The sequence below is a fragment of the Rhamphochromis sp. 'chilingali' genome, assembly GCF_963969265.1.
Source record: "Rhamphochromis sp. 'chilingali' genome assembly, chromosome: 15".
Taxonomy (NCBI): domain Eukaryota; kingdom Metazoa; phylum Chordata; class Actinopteri; order Cichliformes; family Cichlidae; genus Rhamphochromis; species Rhamphochromis sp. 'chilingali'.
The window spans coordinates 7,772,681-7,799,676 of NC_137942.1; the positions used below are offsets into that span (position 1 = coordinate 7,772,681).

The 26,996-nt window shown below is 39.8% G+C and overlaps 1 protein-coding gene across 3 annotated transcripts; it reads right to left on the minus strand.

Annotated features, from left to right (window-relative positions):
• Positions 1-228: 228 nt before the first annotated feature.
• mrc2 (mannose receptor, C-type 2) lies at positions 229-26,074 on the minus strand. Of its 3 annotated transcripts, none has more exons than XM_080906203.1 (29): positions 25,634-26,074; positions 20,223-20,615; positions 17,425-17,598; positions 17,131-17,295; positions 16,235-16,348; positions 15,833-15,976; positions 15,553-15,744; positions 13,985-14,139; positions 13,733-13,837; positions 9,713-9,828; positions 9,475-9,623; positions 7,388-7,605; positions 6,857-6,999; positions 6,669-6,765; positions 6,454-6,583; positions 6,318-6,350; positions 6,041-6,207; positions 5,617-5,803; positions 5,388-5,530; positions 5,097-5,205; positions 4,834-5,000; positions 4,648-4,756; positions 4,318-4,556; positions 4,057-4,219; positions 3,784-3,933; positions 3,416-3,529; positions 2,884-3,063; positions 2,714-2,737; positions 229-2,613 (listed from the first exon to the last, which is right to left on the minus strand). In XM_080906203.1, exons 1-29 carry the CDS (start codon positions 25,758-25,760, stop codon positions 2,393-2,395), a joined length of 4,428 nt encoding a protein of 1,475 aa, XP_080762329.1. In that variant the 5' UTR covers positions 25,761-26,074; the 3' UTR covers positions 229-2,392. The 3 variants fall into 3 exon arrangements, with proteins under 3 accessions (XP_080762329.1, XP_080762331.1, XP_080762330.1); XM_080906205.1 differs by having other exon boundaries at positions 5,617-5,785; positions 25,634-26,069; XM_080906204.1 differs by having other exon boundaries at positions 229-2,610; positions 25,634-26,069.
• Positions 26,075-26,996: the final 922 nt, after the last annotated feature.

Sequence of the window (26,996 nt, forward strand, 5' to 3'; positions counted from 1 at the left end):
GATAACAACATTCAGCAGCAGAGGTCTCATACAGCAGGTGAGGTGTGCCCTCTTGTGAAAAACATCAACACTGCAGCCCACATTTTCCACATTGATGGTTGAATCCACCTCCCTGCTCGCTGCAAAAGAGTGGGACTAAGTCAGCACTTGGCCTTGACAGATAACTGGTTCCCACAGTCACAAAAGAGTTTGTTTTGGAATTAATGATAATTCACGTGAAAACAAAAGTTTTCAGAACATAGACTTTTATTCATTTCATATAAAAATGACACAAAAACTTACAAATTATCAGGTGCTTCAGGTATCTTCACAGGGACATGAGCCAACCTGCATCACACACACTGGGGATCACACCGATGCTTATCTCACTTTTACATCATCACCTCAGTAGGTTCACATCTACTGCGCATAAAGGCAAACCTTTACAGCAATCCACCAGCAGAGGACAGAGCACGCCCGGACTAAACCCCTGCACCTTTAACATTCCTTTTTCTCTACCTTCATCTCTAGCTCCTCCTTACACTCCTCCTCCTTTCCCCCTTTTCTTTACTTATTTTTTTTCCCGTTTTTTTTCTGACCTTCATGTCCCAAAGCCCTCCTTTGCTGATTGGTTCCAGACGTGCCACTGAGCTCTTCTTGCCGACTCAACATTCCACAGCTGGAAACTGCGCACACACTAAAACACACACTTCTACTTACTCCCTATCCTTCTCCCTTCCCCCTCAATCTTAGTCCGACTCACAGAGCAAAAAGGGCTGTGATTTTTTTCTTTTTCTTTTTTTTTTTTCCATAACAGCTTCAGTGAAACACCAAAAGCCTCAGACTGAAATGGCTCCAAAGCATTCCTCTAAACAGGAAGACAGAAATGCACTCAAAAGGCAAGGAAAATATTTGATGAGGCAAATGTGAAAACTTAAAACGACTGAATTTGGTTTTTAGACATTTTTTTTTGGCTCTCATATTTGCAACTGTGTCATTCACATGAACGATGTTTTCTGTTGCAGGAGAATTCGACGTTTAAGTGGCCAGCATTCCATAAAAGGGGGGTATGCGTCCAAATGTCTTTTAAGGGTTTTATATAAGTCAAACCAGCATCATTAAAAAGACAAAAAGAGAAGAGACAGACAGATATAACATAGAATGGGAAAAGTGAATAAAGGGTCATTAAAATGATTAATCAGGAAAATATCAAATTACAACTGCTTTGCATACAAAGAAACTGCTGCCCTTAAAAATGCTGAATCAGCTCCAGATGGCAGTGTGAGAAGCCAAAACAAACAAGTTGGGAGCAGTTACTGAGCCTTAAGGAGAATGACTAAAGGCAAGTGGCAACAAGTAAGACCGAATCAGATCAAGACAATGGAAGAAAGTGCGGAAATGTAGATCATAAAGTCATGGAAGCTCAAAGTCTGATCATTTGATGACAACCTTCAGACCTGCTATACCAACAAAAAGACAATGCAGTCTATTTAAAGACCAGCTTTCAATACAAACTTCTACTTATGTGCACAATTATAGTGTATGCCCTCAGACGGTTTGAGGTCACTGGTCCCTTTCACCTTCCACACATTCACATTTAGACTTCTTCCTCCTCCTCTGCTCGCCTGACAGCTGGTGCCGACGTGTCACATCAGGAAAGAGGAGGGAGGCAGGCTCACAAAACCACACATGCATTATGAGTTACACTTCTCTGCAGCTGCACAGATACTGAAAAGTCAGTGGGAAAGACACATTTACACAAGAACCAACAAAAAACAAGTTCAAGTTCAGGTTAATACTGACGTGGCAAAAAAATGAAAGAAAAAAAAACCAAAAAGCAAATCAGAAAAATGACTTTGATCCCGAACAAGACTGCAGATATTCAGATGACAGAAAAATGTTGTTGAAACTGATCCGTAGCTGTGCAATTTTCTTTTGTCAATCAAAATAGGAAGAAAATATACAATGTGAGAAAAAACCTGACTTTGGCACCAGGGAAGGCAGCAAAGAGTTTTTGCATAAAACTGGTTTTATGGTGAATATTTCCAGCTGGGACAAATTATTCCCATCTGATCCATTATGGCCTTCTTGAATTCTTTTTAGGAAAGAGCTGTGCAGATGGAGGTATCTGATTTGTGAAGGGAAAAATCACTTAAACTGTTAGATTTTGGCAAAACGGGATTTTGAAGACAGGGTTTCAATTTAAAAAATAAACATCTGCTGCGCTCCACACAGCCTTTCAGCACTTTAAAAATCTTTTATTGTTTTGTTTTTTTCTCGGTTTTTTTGGTTTCAAAAGTGGCAGCAAAAACAGATACATGCCACAACGTGTATTCAGCACTTTGAAATCAGCCTCTACTGTGTCAGGTCGGGTTCAGTCCCGGGTTGGTCCGTCAGTCCAGGGCGGCTCGGGCTACTCTGGCTGCTCATTCAACTCCATGTCAGACACCAAGATATTCTTCTCGGCCTGTTCTGCACTGTTGGAGTTGGTGCGGCTGTAGCGGGCCCCTTCATAAGAGCCCCGCGATCCAACAGTTCGGTGTCGGTAGAAGTAGATCACGCCAACAATCAGCACCACAAGCACCAGGCCCGCTACCATAACAACAATCAGCGTGGGCAGGCGGTGACTATCTACTGGGTAGAGATTGAGAAGGAGAGATGGAAATCTGGATAAGCGCACACAATTCTGGCTTCAAATGAGCTGAATAACTTAGCAGTTGTGAACAAAACTTACCGTCTGAAGTTAAGATTTCAGCACCTGCGGATGGAATATTGAACAGTCAGTAGTGTGCTAAGAATCTGCATCATAATTTAGGCATTTCCCTTAGCAAATTACTAAGAAACATAATAATGACTGGCAAATGCTGCTTAACATGACAGTTCAATTAACTTCTTTGTGCTTACTGCGAGGCCGTTTGCAGATGACTCCGTGTGTGCGATTTCTACAGGAGCCCGGCTTCCACCGACCAGTGTTGCTCTGGATCCAGAAGCAGGAGTTGATGGAGAGCACAGAAGAAACGACATCATGTCCCTCCCAGTTGGTATACAGCATCTCTGTGCCCTCAGACCACACTAGACCTCTACCTGTGGTAGGAGCATGAGCATAAACATATTCAGAGTGCAGTTTTCAAGGACTTTGTCTTTAGTTTTGCATAAAAGAAAAACACACTCTGCTTAAAAATTCGATCTTCTCACCATCTCACCAAATATGTTTTGTAGCACTTCATATAAATTATCAAATTACTCTAATAATAAGATAGTAAATGAACTTTTCTGGAATAAGGAGACTCGCTTGCATTTAGTAATTATACTAAATAAACTGAATCACAAAAGATAAACTGCAAGCATTTCCCTTCCACAAGTCTGTCAGCATGGATTTTAAATCTGCTGCTATAGAGCGACATAGAAGAGACAGGCTGAGGCAATAATGTTGGACCTTTCACGCTGACACCCAGCCAAGCTCCATGTGCCTGTTCTGCATAACTCTGGATGTGCTCCCATACAAATCCATTCTCTGTCTCATCCATGATAGAGAGAAGTTCTGCTCCGACTAGAAGAGACAAAAAAGAAAGAAACAGAGATGGAACCAAACTGAATTGATTACTAGGGAGACAGAACAGTTCTGCCCCAGGCTGAATGACAACGTTGCTAAATTTAGTATTATTGATGTATTTTGTCAATCATGTTTGCCGTGGACAAGGACAGGGCTTTTGTATTTAATTGGTTTTCAATTTAGTGTTATAAGCTGTACAAGCTGTACAATAAAGCTAGTGGAGACGTGTGGTTTCTGAGATGCTTCCATACTTTTTTTGCAGGATCTATGTGCATCATCCTGCAGTCTAAGCAGCTGCAAATTGAAGGCGTAACAGTGGTTTCTGAAAGGGACCCAAGCCCACTCTCCCAGAGACTGGGGGCACATGCCAGGGTAGATCCACTGATGAATCACAGGCTCATCTGGCAAAAACAAAACATTTGAATGTAAGTCAAAATGTTGTCAAAGAATATTCAGTCCTACTAAATTGTTATTAGCATTCTTTTTTAATGCAGTCTTATATTTGGTTGTTGATACACACATACCACTCATTTGACAGATAGCAGCATCTAGTCTCGAATCACAGGGAGTCACAGTCCATTGCCCTGTGGTGGTCATGTGACCACATCCAGCCATCAGACTAGGCTCTCCATCATTCCAGTTTGAATATGTGACATCTTCATTATTCAGCCAGGTAAAGCTCCTTCCCTGAACCAGAAAATAAAAAATTATTTCACTGCAGTTTCTCTCACACTGATAAAAAGCTTTTCAACTGATATTTGTATTTTTAATTATAATCGGCTTACTCCATAGTTGTAAAGCCCAATCCAGGCTGGCTGGTGCAAGCTGTTTATAAGCAGTGTGAGGTAACCTTGCTGGAACGGATCCTTCACCCTGGCAAGAGTCCCATTCAAAGATTCACAGAGGTGCAGAGCACCAGTCCAATCCAGGCGTTTTTTCACTACTCGATACGTCACTCCCCCCAGCTCCACGGGCTTAGACAGGGAGGCAGGAATGAGGGCCGGAGCCGGAGGGAGACCTTGTTCTGAAGTCAGATATGATAGTTAACTAACATATGTAATTCTTATTATAGCACTTCTTAATTACACTGTCATAGTAATAAGTGATTATCAGACCTTGTTGTCTTTGACAGATGAAGCCATGACTTTCCATCTCACATGCTCGAGAAGCCCACATGCCTGTTTTCTTCTGCAAGTTTTCATGATACATCACCACACAGTTTCCCTGAAGGGTGACAGTGAAATATTTAGAAGAGGAACAGACTGATGACAAAGCCATGACATAAAAAGTAATGTGAGTACCGGCGTCTTGTTCTGGTGTGGTCCGCTGTTGTCGAGAGGCTCGCCAGGTGCCCAATTTGTGTAGCTGAGCAGGCCAGCTTTGGCCCATTTGAAATTTGCTTTAGAGTCTGAAGTCAAACCCACCCAAAGTTCAGCGCTGGCGTTCTTCAGCAAAGTGGTGACAAAAGCTGTGAGGAAGAGAATAAGTTGCACGACAGTCTGATGACACACCTCGTCCACCCCCAGGTTTTGACTGTATGCCATTTGTATTCTCCTTTAATTACCTTGCTGCAAATGATTGGATATCACTGCCAGGACACCTCCCTGACTCTCACAGTTGAGCTTGGCTGCGGACCATGTGACTCGGTTTGACTGATCAAATACTCTGAAACACTACACAAGCAGACAATATCGCTGTTTTACTGTAGTCAAGTTGCATAAGGATGCCTGAAATACAGCATGTGCTCTGTTGTTATTGTAGTTCTTGTACTTTACTGGCTGCATGCAAAATTCATTTGAGTCATCATTCGTACAAATGACCATAATGCGTTATGCTGTTACACTTTTAGCTCTACCTTATGCTGAAAGGAAGACCATCCATCACGACACCCTGATGGTGGATGAGGGGATGGTGGAGTTGGAGGAGCGGTCCCTGTGACATTCACTCTCTTACAGATGTAAGGCAGGTCAGAGTGGCACTTTTGATCAGCCCAGTCCTCTGTTTGGGTTTGAGAAAGACACGCTAATGGAAATACTCTGGATTTAAATGAGCTTCTCACTATATCTCTTTCCAGCTGCTCTTACCTTTGTTGGCTGACATGCAGATGCATTTCCGATCTCTGCTGATTGGGAGCGGCCTGCCAAGGGCCCAGGCCACATAATTTAACACCGAGTGATCAGACCATCGGAAGCGGCCGTCATTTTCATAGGTGTGAAGTCCCAGCCACCAGAGGTCACCTTCCACCTTAGACATCTGAAGGTGGGACACAAACTGTGAAAAAGTGTGTCTAGGCATAAGAGGTCTGTTTATAGAAAAAAAAGAGTACTACAGATTTATACCACAGTATCACTGTAAATGTCTAATTATATAAATAACTGTAGTTATATATAGTGTAATGGTTAGATTCTGTAATGATGAAGCTGGACTTTACTTGCTTGCCAAGACAATGGCAATTAATTTCAATTTTTGGACTAAATTAGTTCCTGTAAATGATGACGAGCACCATACCTTGCGTAAAGTGTTGGCCAGGAATGTCTGCTCCTCTGCTGAGTGAACCGAGGCCAATGAGGAATCAAACCAGGAGCAAATCCTCTGGGCTTGGTCCCAGGTGCTACGGTGGTCAAAAAACTTATACTCAGCCTCCCGGAAGCCAATCCATTCAGGTGAACTGGTGCCTGAATGGAGCCAGGAAATTAAAAAACATCAACAAACGTTGACATGTAGAAGGAAGGTTTTAAAATAAAAACAAAGGTGATAAAAAGAAAGCTATGAAAATAAGACAGACCTTCAGTGATTTCTGGTACCTTCTCAACACTACCTAAAAATACAAGACAAAAGTTGTGACGACCAACAAGTATATGTTTTGACAATATGTATTGATCCAACACACGATTTATGCTTAAAGTCCACGGCTGTTTTACCTCTAGGGATCTTGCAGATCCAGTCTAACTCAGAGTCACAGTGCATGGCCAGCCAAGTCATACTACCCAAGTCTGCCGCAGCACACTGCCGTATGTTGTAGTAGTACCGACCAAAGTTCTGGTATGTTAACTGAGACACAAGCAAGGATTAAACAGATTGCATTTGAAGTATTTTTCATCACTCGACATGTAGGCTGCTTGTTATCATGACTCACAGCTAGTCCATCACTCCACTTCCAGCTTCCATTGTCCATGGGGTTCCTGCGATTCAGTCCAATCCAGAACCAGTGCTGCTCATGTTCCTCTGACTCCCTGTGGGGACACATCATCGCCATCAGCCTCACCACCACTATCCATGCCATTGTCAATGTGGCATATCATCTAAACAACAATCCACACACACCCAAAAGCCTCATGTAGGATCTGCAAAACAAACTGCTCCTCCTCAGGGCCACTGATACTCAGCAGGTTGGCTCCATGTTTCCTGCAGAAATTATGAGCCCGCATCCAAGTTAACTTCTGTTCCAGCTGGGAGAAATGAAACACCTGAACAGAGATGATGAAGATGTCATTCAGTTTAATTAATTCTGTTCTTCAAATCTTGTTGATTGCTGAAAGAATTATTTCTGTTACAAGTGGCAGATTAAAATTTCCATAAGTAAAAATTCATTTCTTTCTACTGAAACGCAAAAGAAAAAGAAAAGAAAACCTGGTGCCAGCATGGCAACACAAAATTGTGCAACCCAATTTAGAACCAATGGGAGGGTCTGCTGCAAAAAATTCACCAGTCATTGGCAGATGCCACCCATAGATGCCATCTGGCACCAAGATATAACTAACTCCATACCTGCACAAGTCTGAGCACCACACCACTTTGTTATAAAAGAAGTATAATTATTTTCTTTTCTTTTCTAATAACACTTTAATTTTGAACCTTGTAACAGTAGCGTAGGTTGCTGTTGCTCTTCCAGTCGCTGGGACAGGACCCGCTGAGGCTCGGGGTGGGCTGAGGGACGGGGAGCTCGGGGCTCACAGACGTGTTCTGGTTCTGACGGCAGATGAATTTGGCCTTTGATGATGCACACTCCCTCACATCCCACAGACCTGCTTCTGTGTCCGTCGCCATAGAAACACAGCCGCTACTAATGTTGGCTGAAATAGATACAGGGGCGATACGTAGGTGAGTGGAGAGGAAAAGAGGCTGCACTGTGGAAATGTGTGGAAATGATCTAAAGGGAAAAATGTGATTATGCATTACTCATTGGGCAATTATGGCTGTTGAATCTTGTATTTAACCTTTCTCAGTACAGACAACACGCATTAAAATAACTTGTTGCTCTATTACTCACCTCCCTTATGGTTCATCCATAAGGATGACATATTTGCTGATGGGAAGTGATAGAATGCTGCACATAGAAATTTCAAGCTCTCTTTTAATCAGGAAGAAATGTCAGGCAGAACTATGGTGCAGGCATATACTGTGCAAAGGAAAAGTGCAGAGAACGCTTCAAAGAGCACAAGCATCTGTTTTAAACTGAGTAAAGTTCAGACAGTTTACATCTTTACATCCATTAGTGACAAGTGTGCATCTGTTTGATTTAGAAATTGTTTCCATTGTAGATCTAAACTCCACAATGGTCAATATTTTACTGACAGAATTTCCTTCTCTGCTGCTCTGATGGTTGTTAAAAGTTTCCCAAGAAGTAGTCCAATTTTAAAACATTAAATTAAAAGTAGCACAAAAGCACCCTTCAGGCTAATTGCAACTGCTGCTGATTATTTTCCAAGACACGCAGATTGTCTGTTAATCAAGACTGCCTAAGAAGTAAATGCCTCTAAATGTTGTTCTAAATCTGTATTTTGGCAAAAGAATAAAACACCTGGGACCAATCTGTTTTCTTCTTTGCACATTAAATCACAAATTGGCTCTGAAACAGAATTCATTTTGATTAAGAGACTTCACTAACCTACTTTTATTTTAGGGGCTATTGTAAATGACCTGCTATTATGTAAGCATAATGCAGCTAGCAACAAAAAAGAAAACAAGAAACTTTTGCATGTTCCTCTTTTCATTTTGTTTTCTCTTTTCTGTTAATTGTAGTCAATCAAACAGGTAATTCTCCATACAAAAACTCCAGGGTGGAATGATTGTACAGCATACGTATTTAATTACCTTAAGAAACAAGAATTGGACACAAATAAAAATAAAACCAAACTGTACAACCAATTCTTGTTTTTTCAATCACCTGGAAAAAGAATTGTAAAAAAACAAAAAACAAAAACATAAAAAGGCCCAAATTGGCATAACATTCATGACTGTGAGGAGTGTATGTAAATTTCTGAACACAGCTGTATTTTATTCTTATTATTATTATAACAAAACAAGACCCCCCCCCCCCCCAATATAACAATTTAAAAATAATATAGCAAATATATGAAAAAAATAAAGCAGAGATAATTAATCAGTTAAATCCTTAAACTAATTGGCTAATGTAAGTAGTTTAGTGATAATACAGCCCTATCCCAACTATCAAAGGCAAGCACATCCTGGACAGTCTGTAGCAATGCTATCACAGAGAGACAGACAACCTTTCATGCTAACGGTCACACGTACTGTAACTGTAGAATAACCAATTAACCTTGCATGCATGTCTTTGGACTGTTGGAGGAAGCCGGAGCACTTGGAGATAACCCAAGCAAATACAAAATAATCCATGGAAACTCCCCGCAGAAAGAGCCCCAGCTAGCAGATGGATTCCATTATATTATATTTACTTGTATATTATCAGAGAAGAAAAACTCAGCACTTATTTACTGGCAAAAACTTGTTCAGTGGATGTATGGTGCTAAAGGATTTTTTTTGAAGATTGTTTAAAATCGTCAGTGGTTTACAGTATATCAATAATAACTGATTTAAAGTTGCTCTGCAATTGTTGTAACAACAGTACAGTTACCAGCAGTACAATATCAGGTCATACTGTACATGCCATTCTGCTAATTTAAATCTGAAGTGTGACCCACCTGGCTGGTCTCGATTCCAGTGGGTGTAGGACACTTCATCATTGGTAATCCACTGGAAAGCACCGTGATTTCCCTTGTTACGAAGACCAATCCAAAAGGAATCTCCAGAGCGCCCGAACACCAGGCTGCTGGCGAAGGCTTGCTCAAACCTTTAAAAGCGACGAGGTGTTTTAGGGAACTAGGACTGACTTTTAATCGGTGCAGGGTAAAATCGCTTCCCTGTCAGTGCAGTATTTACCTGTTAGTGATAGTAATAAGTGTAGCTCCTTGGTCCTCGCAGAACTTTCTGGCTCCATCAAAGGTGAGCATTTCTTCTCCCACCCAGTAACAAGCAGGACTGTGCCACTTCCAGCCCTAAGAAGAAAGGAGAGGAATTTAACAGGATGTGGAGACTTATAAAACCAAAAAAACCAAAGCCTTACAAAATAAATATACCAGTCAAAGAAAGCAAGCATCTACAAAGGTTGGGCAACTCTTCAAATTTTCTAGTTTAAAGTGTGAACGTCAAAGTGCATCAAAGCACACACGGAGACAATCATACTTATTTTTGGAAAATGTTTTCTCTCAGAATCATGACCACTGAGTTATGCAGTTTAAATTCATTGTGTTTCACCAGAAAGAGTTAGACGAACTATGTAAAATCATGCAAGACCCACCACGCTGTACTTTTTTGTAGGAAAAATACAGCATATAGTATGTTTCCATGCAAAGCATTTGAATGATATTTTTCACAAAACACAAATTAGTGTATGTAAAAACAGAAAGCTGATAATTTTCCATTTGCAGAAAGAAAAAAAACCTTTTCCTGGACTCAGTCCCTCCTGCCACCTCATGTACTGTAGCTGTGGTCATGTACAGACACAGAGTGCAGCCAACATGTAGAAGGGGTGAGATTTTGCATGAGAACGATAGAGAGAGACAGGTTATATACAGCACTGTGTGAATAAACCCAACCCTAGGCCTTTTGCACAACCACATTTGCCATCTAGGCAGAAACCCCAAAGGTTTCAGCTGCTTGAGAAGCATTATTTCCTGAAACTTACACCTCCCCAAAACCCTTTGCTAACCACCCTTTGCTTGTGTTGCATTCAAAACATTAAACAACCCGTGCTGACTGATGTTAAATTTCCAGAACGCTACATAAATGATTTATTTCTGCTAGTCTGCAGTGTTTTTATATGTAAATTATATAGAAGCATAAACAATCACCCATATGCCATCCATCATTTGACAACAAATGGTATGCTGATGTTCTGTAGATGGAAGTACACTATTCCCAGCACACTTACTCACACAAAACATGGACACAAACAATGGAGCACATTGGGATAAGTCCCTTTGATGCTGTAACAAAGCACATATATAGCTAAGAAAAAAACCCCAACAACAACTATAACTTGCCTTCCCTTCATTTCTTTAACAAGTTCCTTAATGTGTGTCTTTTATACTGAGAAGCTAGCATGAAGTTGCTTTTCCGAGCATTTTTCTTTCTAGAAAAAAGCACTATGGTAGCAGTGAAAGTAAGTTAAAACAATAATGATGTGGGCTTGACAGCTGAAAAACAAGCCGAAGCTTTTTTAAAGCAGCTGAGGGAAGCTTTGGGGGGGGGGGGGGGGGGTAATATTTTTAGCTTGCTAATGTATGGCTTGCAGGAAAATCTGTTAGTTTGAGTATATTAGTATGAGGAACGGTGGCTCTCTAAAGGTGAAAGACACAGATGACTGAAATAGTAAGCACTATTGTTGAGGCAGTTAGCTAACTATGAATGTACTGAGTTGAAACAATCCAGATCAAATGTGAGCTCAGACACACTTGGCCATCAGAGGTCGGTTCTTAAGTCCATCTCACAGGCCTGAGGGAGCTATGTGACATGAAAAAGTGTCTGGGATCACATTGTAAAGACACCTTTTCATTTTGCAGTTTGCTGTAATTCCATACACACTCAAAAAATGAAATTGGGTGGTTGTTACATGTACAAGATTCAAGCTTATAATTTGAACTAAATAATTGCATTTTTCTATGGCGAACGTAATTAAATCATGTAGCATCTGCATGAAATTCAGCAACTTAATTTGTTCTTGTTGAGATGACATGATACAATCTAGTAAGAGTGGTTAGTTGCCTGGACTCATGAAGTTCACAAGATCACATTAGATGTCAAACTGCAGGAAAAACGCTGGAGTTTTAAGAGGCAGACAACTACACCCACACCATGTGTATGCTATCGCTATTTATTGTGGTTTAACCTGTCAATGACAAAAACATACAGAAAATTCTTCATCAAGCCTTGTAATCATAGCTTTCCTAGTTTTGGTAAGCCTGGATTGACAGCTTGGTGGCATGATGGTTAGTGGTGTTGCCTCACAGCAAGAAGGACCTGGGTTCAAATCCACAATCTGGCTGGTTTGCAGTGTGTAATTAGAGTTGGGTTAATTGGTGATTCTAAATTACGAATGAATGTGCAAATGGTTGTTTGTCTCTATGAAATCATCAACCCCCATATTGGTTCATTAAGCATGACTAGCAGTAATTGCCTTGATTAACATAGTAGTTGTTCAAACAACAAGATTTCATTGCATTTTCCTAAAGTTTTTAACCTGTGTAGAATGAATTAAAACAAATTTCACTCTACATACTTCAAGTCAATGCAAGTATACTACGTTGATCCAACATAATCTGATTACATTAAACCACCAAATCCCAAATGTGTTGCTTTGACATGGTCAGAAATCTGTTATAGTACTTGGTTAAATCACGTGGAAAAAGGTGCCATGATTAAATTGTGTTCATCCAACAACAGATTTTTTGAGTGCAGGAAGGACATGTGGGGAAGTGGGGAAACACCAAGTTCAGTTTTCAATTATTTTAGGACCTCCTTTCAACACAGCCTGGTTGAAGGACCATAAGCAGTTCCAGTTGTATTACCCATCCTGCCTGTGGCATCAAATCTGATGTATTTCCTCCCTGATTATTTACACATGAAGCAAGTGTCTGTGTGGGTTCTCAGTCAAACAGGTCATTGTAGTCTTAGGAGCTGGAAAGGAAGGTGACTGGACTTCTTTAAGTTATTAAAGTCACTGTCTTGAAGCAAGTGAATTATCCAGATAATTAAAATAGTACAACTAGAAGCCAAAAAAGCAGAAAAACAACAGCTATCACAGAAAGTTACGGCTTCAGTGAGTAGGTGAAACAACAGCACAGCAGTATCCATTACATTTTCTGAAAAATGAACCCAGCACTAGATGGGGTAAATGGCTTCAGGATCAAGCAGCACAATATTGCTGAAGCAGTCAGTGGGCTTTCTGTCATTGTTGTTTCACATGTTGCATGAAGTGAGCTCATCTGCTCGAGACAAACCGCACGGCTGCAAGACCCTGCAGCACAGGCCATGCCAAATGACCCCTGTCACATTACCACCCATGATGCCTCGGTCCCCAGGGACAGGGAGGCAAGGATTCATTACACCAAACAAATGGTCCGTCCATATGCAGAGCTTTGCTGAATGTAACAGCTGAGAAGCAACACGACCCTCAACTTGAGATCATTTACATCATAAATCAGTACTTGGGAAAAATATATAGCTGAAAACACTGCTGAAGGGCATAAAGATGCACAGATATGAGCTGTAATTTCTCTTCTCGCTACAGTGATCCGCTGTGTGAAACATTAATCAAAAGGCCCGTAAATGTAGTACGTGCACAGTGAATGCTTCCAGCGATGGTCAGGTACAAGTGGTGTAAAGTCTTGTGTGGAGAGAAGTATGAGCTGTATAATCAGGGACAGATGCACAGATGCCACATCTTTTTTTTGTATTTGCTGTACACACATGTTGAAACAAAGAAACACAATTATTTTAATTTATTTAGAGTTTTTTTTGTCCGAGAGAATAGTTTATGTGCGCAGGACTCAGTCTCTGTGGTGCACCTTGTTACTTTCCAAGTTAAATTATGATTTATATTCCAGTTACAGTCTGGGGGCAGTGGAGTGGAGTTGAAGAGTGAGAGATTGAGCGGAGCACATGCAAAAGAGGCCAAAGGTGAAGGAATGGGTGAAATATTCAGAATAATAATTATCCTGTCAACAGCTAGAATTCTATGCTGAATAGCTCTGAATACATTATTTATGGTAAAAGAGAGGGAAATATAGAAAGAAAAAAGTCTGTGTCTACAGTAGGAATGAAACAATTACCAGTAATCTAAAGCATAAACAGTAAATGTCAAGGAGAAAATTAAGTATAGAGAGAAGAAAGGAGTTATACCTTTTTACACTGTTGGTGCTGTGGCTTCCCATCACTCTTTGTTCCTGGTTTTTTGCAGATGGAGGGCAGGGTCAGATTACAAGGGCTGTCATCCCAGCGGCCCTCCTGCACATCATTGGCAAGACACAAACAGAAAGAGAGAAAACAGCTGGTAAATATATACAAACGGAGTCTGGCTGATAGTCAGGGTCTGTTACTGTGGCATTCTTATGGCCCCCTGGTTAATGTGAGGGTGCAGAAGGGATCACTCACAGGTCCCCACATGGAGACGCAATCTTCCTGGGTGTTGCGGAAGTTATTGGGTTCAAAGGGATGCCAGTAGGTGAAGATAACAGGAGTGTGATCAGTCCATTGGAAGTCCATTTGCATGTCAGTGTCATGGAGCCCTACCCACAATTGCTCAGTGTCTAAAACAAAAAACAGACTGTTGGGTTAAAAAGATGATTATGGACAAAAGAAATAGGCTTAAGTTCCAACTGTGACATTTTCCATTAGGTCTGGTAATTCGTTGGAGCGGTTTCATGACTAAAAATATGATTCCACACTTTGTGTGCTGTTTTCAAGCTCAGGAAAGAATGTGAGAAGGAAGGAGAGAACTGTCTGGTTTCCTCTTTATTTAATCATGAAGATTGGAGGCATATAGAGGGTTGCTGCAATCTTTTTAAAATCAAGTTAAGGACAATTTTAGAACTTTTCAAGCAATGAAATCTAACAGTACTGGTTTCAGCAGTGTATGCTGTATCACCACTGCCACATTTGTTAACGTTCAAAACTGTGATGCAGATTTATGATGTGCAGAATGTCTTAAAAGAGGATTACTGTTCTGCAGCAACATGACTGTTTCATAAAGGCTTCAACTGCTTTCTTTTTAATAGCTCCAAACTTAAAAGTTTTCAGCACATGGCAGTAAAACAAAAAACACTAACTTGATCTTCTTTTCGCTGCTCCCATTAGGGGTCACCACAGGGATCTGCCTCCAACTCACACTATTCCTAGCACTCTGTTCTGTTACACCAACCCTCTGGATGTCCACCTTCACTGCACTCATGAACCTTCTCTGCTGTCTTCGTGTTTTCCTCCTGTGTGCAGCATTATTCAGCATCCTCTGCTCAACATATCGACTCTGCACATGTCCAAACCATCTCAGCCTTGCCTCTCTAAATTTGTCTAAAACTGCTCAATTTTGCTGAGTAAATTATTATATCCAATGATATTAATATATAACTGCATTATAAGCAGAATTTTAAAGTTTTTCATCATATAAGACATTTTAAAGATTCACTGGATTCACAGCAGGGAAATTGTAAAACAGTATTTGTTTTCTATCTATTTACTTTATTTTTAACATGGTATATTAGAGTAAATAATCAAGCTTTTAAAATGAAATTCTCTTTTAAAATTCACACCATAATCACTGCTAAAATACTAGCATGTTCTCTCCCATGTGTTTAAAACAAAACATAAAATTTCAGACATTTCGGTTAAATTTTGAGGATTTTTTTGTGAATCTACTGGGCTTTAACATCAGTTATGTAAACTCTCCTTATTGGGCAAAAATCCTGTGTCTACATTATGCCTGAAAACAAAGGTTTTATTCCCTCAACTTGGTTATTTGTAGGAAGTCTGCTGCAGAGGCACTAGGAATCTGCATTACATAGATGTCCAGTTAAAGCTGAAACCTATTTGAGAAACATTTGATGAACAAAAGTGTGGTAACATCAAGAAAAACATTAACTTTGATTCATTTTTGACTTTGAGAGGAAATAGTACAGTACTATAAAAAACAACAACAACAAAAAAAACCCCACTAAGAAACACACCTTTCTTCAGGTCACGTATGATGAACTCCAGCTCAGGTAGAGTGTGGATGCTAACCAGGTTGGCCTCCATTTTCTGGCACGTTTTCTGAGCTGTATTCCAGTCAGTTTTCTCTGAAGTAAGCTTATAGCAACCAGCCTGGAAGGCCTGCCAGCCCACATCACACTCATATTTCTCATCATCTGCCCACGAATCTGTGTAACCAGAGAGATAAAACCCATCAAAGTTGGACTTTTTCAGTGTGGTATTACTGTTTGCATTAAGAAACATAAAAAAACGAACCAGTGGTGAAGGGGTCAAGGGTGGCGTTGGGTCTTTTCTTGCAGACATACGGAAGAGCAACTGAACAATCGCGGTTTTGCCAACGACCTGATGACTCAGTTCTTATTACAGCACAGTTCTTCTCTTCAGCGTGATTTGGCTGTTCTGAAGATGAGTAAGAGAGACAAACTCTTCAGAAAATCACTGATTTCCAGGGTGTCAATCCCAAAATACTCTCAGGCTCAAATACTGTGGTTGCACCAGAGAGCTGCCAAGCAGGTGTTTGAACTGAGAACTGAACTAAAAACAAGCATGCATTTTTTCTCAGCCATCTGCAGGAAATAAACATTCAAAAAAAGAAAGATCACAGACACTTCAAGCTTTAAAAAGACAGAAAAGCTTGAACTGTTTTTACAGGCCAACCTTGCTCCCAGTTGAGATACTTGAGTGGTGAGGAGTCGGCCCACTGCCAGCCTCCACTGATGTCCAGGTCATTGAGGCCAATCCACAAAGCAGCACTGTAACCAGTGAGTAAACCTAAACAACAACAACATCTTCTTAAAATAAGTAAAAAGATAAATGAAAATGGTTTTGCTATGTGAAAGTAAAAAGTTACTCAACTCTGTCAGATTAGCTGTGACTTTAACAATCACCACTGCACCAGGCAGATTACACAATAGTTATGTAACAACAGTCTAAGTGTAGCCTAATATTGGCAGGACAGTCACATCACCCCCAAAATTCAATATTCCTGTTGGCAGAGTGAATCTGCAAACCAAATATTCTGTTTGCCAATATGTTACACAGCCTGAGGTACTGAGTCCAGTGGGATCACACCAGGCACATCTGCATATTGCTTTTATTTTTATGGTCACTATACAAAGCAAAGCCTGTTTTTGTCCATCCATCCTTCCATCCATCCATCCATCCATCCATCCATCCATCAACATATCCAGTAAAATGTCTCAGTTGGGTTGGAACCAATCCTAGCTGTCCCTGGGCGAAAAATGGGGTACACCCTGGACAAGTGGCCAATCTATCACATGTCACCAGAACTGTAAGGTTTTTATAGTCACTGATTGTGGAGTTGAGAAGGTGAAAGCACATCTAACAGAAGTGCAAGAAACACCCAGAATCTCCCAGAAAACCCAAATTCTAATAGATTTTACTTTTCCACTGTGATCAATTGTTATGTTGTGAATCACAGCATAAAAATGTAATGGCATAGAACTGTAAAGATAGGGTTTCACTTTATATAATTGCATTAAAGAATCAAGAATAAAGCATATTTCAAACAGCAGTGAACCTCTGCACATTACCATTAATGTAGGTCTGCTCATGCAGCTTGGTGATGCTTAGCAGGTCTGCCCCCTGCTGCCGGCAACTGATCCGAGCCTCGCTCCATGATAGGGTTGCCTGGAAGTTAAACTGGTAACAGCTGTCTGTGACCGGGTCAGTATCCCAGAAAGTTTCACAGCCATTACCTGACAGGGCAAAGAAATTAACAAAAAAATTAGAGGAAAGTGAAAGAATCACTTTAATGTTGAGGACTGAGAAATATAAATGTAAGACTACAGTATCTTGTAACATCAACATATAAGACTATAACTTACTCTTGACAGGACAGAATCCCCAAAGCTCGTCTTTGCCATAGTCATAGGTGGTGGCACACCAAAGATGGCCATCTTCACGGCCAGTGCTGGTACAAGTGTGGAACCACTGGCCATCATAAAGGAAGGGCAGGTAGCAGGGGCGACCATTAGAGTTCCCCTGAATTGTATAGATCTCTGCAGAGTAAACACAAGAGAGACTTTAAAATCCTGCATGGAGCAGCAGAGAAAGTCTGTGTTTGTTTTCTTCTGGAGCTATGCTTGTGAACTTTTCTGAACTCAAATACTTTATATGTTTTCTCAGCAGCTTTTATAATCAAACTCAGGGTAAAAAACAGAGGATGAGCTTACAGTCAAGACAGTAAAGTCAAATAGTGGTCAGCGGAAGGAAGAGTAAACAGGCGGGGTTTCCAGAAAGCCAAGAGTCTTTTATCATGAACATCAAGCAAAAAGAGTTCAGAAATTCCTATGATATTAGAAACGATTAGCCCCAACTAATTATATTCCAAAGCAAAATCGTAAATTATACATTAACAAGAAATTATGTCTGATTTCTACTTTTTTTTTCATCCTAAACTCGCCATTTTAGTCTCCACATTCCACAAGTATAGTACAGTGTGAAAAACAGGGTGAAAGCGAGGGAGTGTGAGAGGGAGAGGCTGGATCTGCGGTGCTACCAAAACAAGTCACGCCAATGGAAAGTGAGGCAGACATGTTAAATGAGAGAGGAAAGATTTCTGAAGCTCCCTCCCTGACTTTCTTCTCTGCCTTTAGCATTGACCGGCTCTTTGGCTGCAGAGGAGCCGATGCTCGGCTGACTAATATCAGAGGCATTCCTCTCCATGCGCAAGCAGACTTCATAAAGGAAGTTGTAAAGATTGCCACTTGAAAGTTAAAAATGTCAATCCTCCCAGTTTGCATGCCACAAAACAAGAAAAGGGGAGAAAAATATAAAAGGGCGACTTTTCTTTTTTGTGTTAACTGCAGCTGAGCACAGCATGTTAACTACAGATTTATATGGCTGACCGACTCTAGCTGCAAAATTTTGTCAAAGAACAACTGTGACATTTGATAATGGTAAGAATGGAACTTAAAGTGGAAATGGGGCTTGGGTACCAACCACAATGGTCAGATTTAATCTAGATAGAAAACTAAATATACGAAATACAAATATACTTTAGGTCAAGAACAACTTGTGTGTGTTTACCGGAGTTTACACACACAACACACAATGTTTTTCCTTGGATTTCCGGCTGGCAGCCAGTCCTCTAGCATTCCCTAAAAGCAACATGTTTTAAAATCCATTTGATCGGATACAGCTGTGGCATCCACAGCAGTAAGTCTATCTGCCACACAGACGCAGAAAACACGCAGAGAATGATGACCTCACTCAGTGTGATCATACAATGACCTCATATGATGTTATGTAGTCATACAGGTGAGTCTATAATTACAAACATTCAATCCAATCTACATTTTTAAAGGATAATATCTCTGATTTCATATTGTATTTTTGTGAAGCTTACATGATTTTGAAATATATATTCATCTCTATGCGAGAGCAAGAAGAAGCGAACTTGTGATTTTAAGGGTTTCTCAAAGTGCTGCCTGTTGCAGTTGCAGCCCTTTGTAACATTTTATGGGATTTTGCAAAGGCCGTAGGAAAGAATGCACCTTTGCAACATTTAATTCATCCACAGCTTATGTCATGCTATGACGCAGCCGTGCAGAAGGGTGCCAACTGTGCATTCCTCTTCAATTTATACTCTTCATTTCCAGCAATCAAAGTAGACTAATACTAACACAGAATACCAACATAATACAGCATTCTTGGCACAGACACATCATAAACACACTCTTTAGTGTGAGTATGTTTTTCTCAGTGTGTCTCTTAATCATGCTGGATTCCTAAAACATCACTCAGTCTTCAACATTTGTGAACCCCCAAACTAAATCTTGATCTAAGCTGCCTTTGAACAATCTTATTAGATAATAAACCATTTTATTGTTATTGTGCAAAAGGAATAAATTATTTGAACGTTAACAGCTTACTGCAGTTTGGAGTAAATATATGGCATGCATTGGCTTATAACATGAATATTAGAGCTACTTTAAAAACACTCTGAAATGAACATATCAGATATAAGAAGACTTACAATTAAGAATTTTTGATTTTCACCAAGGGTTTCATTATTTTCATAGCATTTTAACAACATTTCTGGAGACTGCCGAAACTCAGGAGAAGTTGTGTAATGCAGGAGGATAAATACCCTAAAAATCAGAATAACAACAAAAAATACTCATAAAAACACAAAGAAACTGTCTTCTGGAGGAGCTCCTCAGCACATAATCCAATACAAAAATACAGTAGAATAACCCGAGGAGAACAGTTCCCACCAGGCATTCTTAAGTTGAGCTGAAGGATGAATGATTTAGAATTCCTCCTGATTATTTCACAGAACTGAGCTACTGGAATCATTTGCTTTAGGTCATTTAGGCAAAAGAGGCTCAACCAACTAGAAATTAATTAGTATATGCGTGTTAAATTAATTAACTATTTGTGGCTTTTATAAAAATCAGAAAACATTATATGACTAATTAATTCAAAAGAACTGGCTCGTGTGTGTTTTCAATTGTTTTTTAATCTTTCATTAATTCTATTTAAATTTTTGCTTATCGGAATGCTAGTTTTAAAAACAAAGTTATTTCAGAGTGACAGATGTATTGGCACAAACACAGATAAAGACTATCTACCAATTAGATAAATACTGCAAATTTGAACTGATAACAATTACACCTACCCTGATTTGTTTTGGAGCACAGATCTTGCAGCCCATCATGTAGAGTCCATTTGGAACGGCCTACTGTCAGATTCCAGGGTAGATCTGATAGAGGATAGCTGTTGAAGTTGTCCAGCACTTGGCCACAGTTCCAGCTCCAGCGTACTTTGGGGGGTTCGCGATCACAGGTGTATACTCCTAAAGGAAATTTATCCAACTTCAAGCTGCTGTTATTAGCGATCACACCCAGGCACAAGGAGGAGCCCAAATTGAACAGCCGCCTCCGAGTCACCCATTTCCAGCGCTGGTTGGGTTCCTCACAAGCGGCTGACAGGGCAAGGGAGCGATCCTGCACCCCCAGGCACTTGCCCTGGCCCTCAAGGTAGAAAGCAAAATCATCAGACTTGGCAGGCGCTGCGCAAAGAGAGAGATAGAAACAACATTAGCACTCAATCTAGCTTTTGATAAAAACAATATCTTGTTAGCAACTGCTGGAGCAGCAGAGGTCAGAGGCAGGATCAATATCTAGTGTAGAACTAGTGGAAGTTGTGGACTCTGATGTCCAAGTGTGACACACTGCAGTGGAATTAATTTGCTAATAATCCTAAAGTGACCCTAAAATCCTTCATAAAAGTTATATTAGAGTCTTAGGCAGGGGGGAATTGCAAAAATGACCTGCTATAAACTGTTAAAAAATGGCTGTGAATGTCTTTAATTCAAGGCTAGTGATAGAGGTTGAATCATTTCTCCATCCTTCAGGTTTCAAGAATTTACGCCATTCCCACGCTTTAACATGGAGTTCTCATATTGTTCAGATTTCTCAGCTCTGATGTCTATATTGGTATTATGGCCCTTTTATAATGATTCTCTGAGAAGCTGCAGATGCCTGCAGACTGGTGTTGCTGCACAGAGCCTTACAGTATTCACATATTACCATTACCCCAAGTAAAATAAAACATTACCATAAAACTAAAGCTATTTAAAAAAGAACACATCCTGTGTGGTTGGATGCAAGCTTCAATGACAAAGATTTTCTGTAACAAAACCCAGCACCCTGTTTCAGAAAATGTTTGTGGTTTATTTTAAGTCTGCCTTTTCTTTTCTTTTCTTTTTTAGAACAAACCAAGAAATCAGGACAGTCAAGGCACTGCTGTGTGTCGTGGTGAAGGCAAAAAACAGACAAAAACAGGCAAGTCAGAAGCATAAAACTGACCTAAAATTAAAAGTATTTCAGAACAAATATTTCCAAAATAAACAGAAATATGTTCTCTGTGGTTCTGGGTTTAGCGATTGAGGGACAAAAGCGAGACCCTCAGCATTCCTACTCAGCAGGCTCCTGAAAGAGACCAGGAAGAAGGGTAAGAAATGGAAAAATCCCTGGGCACTGTGGTAATGGCAACATGAAGTGTCAAAGAAAGGTGTCGGGCCACCATGTCCTACCACTAATAATGAATCCATTCATCTATTGATTCTCAGAGTTTACTGAGACTCAAATCAATTACAGGGACTATCTGAAAAATAATCCTTATTGGGACAACTCAGAATAGTTCAAGTCAAAAGTCATCACTAATTCACTGTCAAGGGGTCAAGGGTTCAGATTTTTCTTTCTATATAGATACCTTAGACAAACCATTGCTCAGCTAAAACACTACAAACCTCCCGTTCTGATTTTATGGATGGCGAAACAATGAAGACTCATAATGAGTGCCATAAAAAACACATCCCTATAATCTGAAGGAGTCAACACGCCCTTCTACAGGCTCTCAGCCTCTGTGGCTGTGTTTCTCAAAAGCAATATACGCTCTGATTGCAAAAAAAATGGCCAAAGCTCAGTGGCAGAGCAGTTCAGTTTGAAGTACAATGTCATCAGATATGAGGCCAACCTGCTCTTAAGTTATAGCAACCACTCATACAGCAACAGCGAGACAATAGGCTTATTTACTACGAGCTCACTTTTCTAATCATGAGAAGAATTAGATCAGAGGGAGTAATTTGCCTGAATGGGGCACAAAAGCCATTTGCTTTTACTTCTTTTCAGGGTAAAAGCAAGTGGGAGCTTATACTTCATCGTCCAAGTTAAAAAAAAAAACATTCTGAATGCTTCTGAGGCAAAACTATCTTTCCATGTGTCTGTATTTCTACTCACTCTATTATTGCACTGCCTGGCAAACGTAAATATACTTCTGACTTTTCTGTGACCAGTGTCTTCTGTCTCTTCGGTATTTCCTTCAGCCACAAACCAAAGCATTTAATTTTATAATTAGCAGCTTCTAACTTATTTAATCTTCTGATTCTGTTTTTTTAACTGTGCTGCTTTGCCTAGAAGTTAGAAATCTACCAAACAGAGACATTTCTGGAGTAAAACCAGTAAAATGCAGGGATTTTTGCTTAAAAATGACTCACTAAGAATTCTTTCCAGCTCATATAAAATGTTCTATCATTGACTTGTTCTCAGCTCTAAACGGTAAATCATTCCTGCTTTCCAATTACAGAGTGATGTGTGCCTCAAAGAGGTTATGCTCCAGTCTTTTTCAGGATTTAGTTACATGTCTCACTGTAAATAAAAAGTTGTGTGAACACTTGAGTAGCTCAAGTTACACAGTGCTGACTTGTTAACAGGCTGAGGGATAAACTGAAGTAAATCACTTTGATGCTATTCTGAGCCTTTAACAATAGGAGTTATATAATAATAATAATAATAATAATGATAATAATAATAATGATAATAATAATAATAATAATATTAATAATAATAATGAAGTGCTTTAAGCAGAAGAGTGCCCGTGGGAAGAGTTTCACACAGTACCGTGCCAGTCAACATCTGGATTACACTGCACTGAATGAATTTCAGTGTGTGAATATATGGTTAACATTAATACAGTGACAGGATGAGACTCTCCTCTCATAAGCTTTTGAACCATTAGACAACCTGAAGCTGAAGTTCCAGACATCAAGAAGCAGACTCGCAGTTTTAATTCCAGCCTGGAGGCGACACGACTGAATGTTTGATGTGAGAAAAACTCCCGGGCAATCAGAGAGAGTGCAGAATTCCAGATTAACTTTAAGTCATTGAGCCCTGTGAAAGCTAAGCCACAACAACTCTCCTGCTGTGATCTCATCCTTTTCTTTGCCCTGTCACCCCCTTTTTCAAAGCCGAAAATGGTTTCCTACCGAAGACACAGGCTGAAACACATGGCCAAGAACAACTAGCAACAAATGCCAGGAAAGCCAGATATTCCCAGAACCTCAGATTCTTGAATGCAGTCATCTGTTGGAACAGACTAGAGAATAATACTTAGAGATACGGGCAACAAGTCAGTAGCAAGTCTTGGCTCAAAACATTGTTCAACAAATTTCTCAACATTACACTATTTTGAATGTGAATGATTGTTTCTGCCTGACAATTAAAACCAGGTGGATTGTTCATTTCCCCGTCATTTGTATTTTTAAAGTTATCTCTAAGATCTAAATCACTGTATGAGTCAAAGTCTTTTCCCCAAATAACCTTATTTTGACAGATGTATGAGATAAAACAAAAAAAGCAGATCTTTAACTGGTCAGTGTGATAAAATGACAACCAACAAACAGACAGGAAATTCCAGCTGGCTGCTTTTGCTTCATTGGCGTTTTATGGTGGTCTGGCGTTTGAAGCAACCCTGACTGTGGATGGGCTTTTACCTCATCTGAGGAGAAGGGGTTTGGAGAAAAGAGTCTATTTGCATTTTGCAGCCACACTCTGAAACAGAGCGAACAGGAACCTCTGGGAAAGTGCAGATCAAATTTAGAACCCAGAGTGAGAAAAAGTGCACCCCATTGAAACTTTCCATCACTCCCACACTTGTAATGGTGATAACAGTTTATCACAGTGTAGGTTTAGCTGTTAAATCAAGTGAGAAACAAGCCGGCTCTATTTCTGCTGTTAACTGTGAGACTTGTATAAAACATTTTTAAAATAAATTTAATGGAAGCTTGGCGTGAGAGCTTAGCGCTGGAGGATGTTACATCAATACTGAAAATGGATGTGAAACTTATTCTGAAATGGCATGCCATGCTATTTTCTGCCACTTATATAAAAAGAACAAAAACAAACAAAAAACAAAACAAAACCCAAACATATCTTAATCCCTTTTAAACCCATCATTTGTTTGAGCATCTACTAAAAATCAAACAACATCCAATGAAAGATTTAAAACAATTACAAAATGCTGGCCTATTTTAGACCAAAGATATTTTGGGGGTAAATCCGGTGGCTATGAATTGCAAAATCACCCACAAAGCAGGACATCAGGAGGCAGCATGTCATCTTTTAAAATCAGTAAACTATCATAATCTTTTCACATCTCATCCATTTGGTCTAAAAAACCTTGACAATGGCAGAGAGGTGCAAGTCAGTTCAAAACTAACAAAAAAGGATATTTATATGGCATAATCCAGTTCATGAACTAACCACGACCTTCAATATACTGACTCATGTTCTGAAGTTCTTTTGTGTTCCTCAACACAAAATATACTGCATATTGAACTATATTGATCACAAATTCAAAGGGAAAAGAAAAACACAAACGCACACACAAAAGGCTTTTTCAGGCCTATTTCACATTTTGTCATGGATTGGTGTGCAGACTGACATCCTCAAACGTCAAAGTGTTAAACAGCATAAGAAGCAATTTAATCACATGGAAAATATTAAATGAAGATTGGTCAGAATGCATTGCCTAACTTATTGAATTTCTTTGTGGTAGCTGCTTGTACACAGTATTTAATCATTCATACAAAATGAAGCAAAATAGTCACTGACAGGTTAAGCCTAGTAAGTCTGACAAACTTTTAGATGACAAGCATGAAATTGAGAGAAATTAAGCAAATCTGATTTAAAGCCAGGCGTTTAAAAGCAAACAATGATGTTATCTACCTCTTTTCTAATCTTTGGAGAATATGTGGGTTTTTAGGTGATGTGCAGACCTAACAGTTATGTAGGGCCGGACTGAATGTGTTAATTGCAGCCTGTAACAGGATGCAAAGGTCACATCTGCCCGCAGGGTGCCAAATGAAGCGTCTCTCCAAGTCGATTTTACAAAGCAGTCTAAAGATTCCCATCCGTTACCAAAATAGATCAAACAGGCCTCTCAAAAAGGTGCCTTTCTTTGTGTTTTCTGATGAACTTTACGCATAAATAAGAATCACTATACAGACACTAAGCCTGTAGCCTCTTTCCTCCTCCCCCAGTTTTTCTCCACATCTGGTTCCACTCACTGCTTGGCCTTTTTGGTTCGTGGCATACCAAAGCACTAAAGCCACAATGCGAAGCTTTTAATGTATTTTCCGCGTGGAAGTCTTTACCAAAACAAATGCATGCACAATATGGTTACTGCCTTCCTGCTTTTTCTCGACTTTACATGAATGAAATCAAGCAAGAGCTGTTTTATGCTCACCCGTTACGCTCTTCTTCAGTTCCAGACTAAAGATGAATAAATATAAAGTGCATTTGTAAAGTATAAGTTGCCGATTTGTCCATGTTGCCCCCGATTCCTTGTTTCGGTAACTGCGCTTGCTTTGCATGCTCGAAGCCGCACACGCCAGCACAAGCTGCAAAAACACCCAAATGTGGAGAAACAAAGTAACGTCGGAGCAACTCACGGCCCGACTGTTTGACTCCGAGGACGGAGGATGCAGAGCTGGTGGTGGCGAGTCTGACCGCTAGAGCTCCGTCTGCCTTTCAGTCAGAGGAGAGTGAAATGAATGGAGCAGAGTCAACACTGGGAGTGTGTGACGGTGTTGATATGGTTCCCAAAATGAGGTCCGAGCGTGTCATACAGGACGTCGAGTTGTACTTCTATAATGTAATGTCTTAATGTTTGCTTAATCATCCAGGTAAGCAAATCCCAAAAGGTTGATTCTGTTCATCTGGACGTAGCGTTTCCAATGGGAGAAACGTTTCGTCACTTACCCAAGTTACTTCTTCATTCTCAGCTGACTACAGGTTTCCCCAACACTGCACGTGACGGAACTCAGTTATTGGACAATGTACTGTCTTTGGAATCTAAAAACAATAATTTTTTAAAAAAGTAATAAGGCCGATATCTACATTTTAAATAAATTATACACATATTCAGTGTTTTTGACCGCAAAATAGTGCTAATAAAAATGTATAAATAATAATCTGAGCTTTCAATTTTATGTTTTGAAAACCCTGTTAAAAAAACCCCAACCCAATCAGCTTATTAAGCTCCTTTGTCAGAGCTGAACTCGTCAGAAAAGTTATCATGGCTTACTCGTGAGACCTGCTATAGTAGAGAGCCTTGAGTTGAAGGATATGAACATGCCAAATAACCTGTAATGCAGCATTAAAGATTTTACATTACAAGGGTTTCACACCAAGTACCACTTAAAACAACTAATTTATAAAGCTTTTTAATAACGATAGGATAAAGTCTGAATTAGAAGGAGTGAGTTGCCAACTCTGTGTACAGGGGAAAAAAAATAAATCAGATATTAGAAAATTTAACTAGGTCTGTTACGACTGAGTTCTCCAGTTGTCTTCAAATACAAAATACATCAACTATTACTCAGCTTGCCACCGCAGACACACAAATGAGAACCCACTGAGTGTGGGCTTTAAAAATAGCTGTATAAATACTGACCTTCATGCAACTGTAGAAAAGCAGAAGTCAGAAAAATCTGTAATTGTAATCAGATTTATAACTGTTGCATTGAGCTTCCCTATTAAGTAAACTTTCTTCAGACTGTTTGTGTCCATTCTTTGTTTCCTTGCCACAACTTTCATTTGCTCAATTA

Coding starts and splice junctions, on each gene's coding strand:
- mrc2 (XM_080906203.1), bottom strand. CDS start 25,760: ATGCAAAGCAAGCGCAGTTACCGAAACAAGGAATCGGGGGCAACATGG. Junction 4,220..4,317: donor TTGGGCTTTACAACTATGGA/GTAAGCCGATTA, acceptor TTTCTGGTTCAG/GGAAGGAGCTTTACCTGGCT. Junction 3,530..3,783: donor ACATAGATCCTGCAAAAAAA/GTATGGAAGCAT, acceptor TGTCTCTTCTAG/TCGGAGCAGAACTTCTCTCT.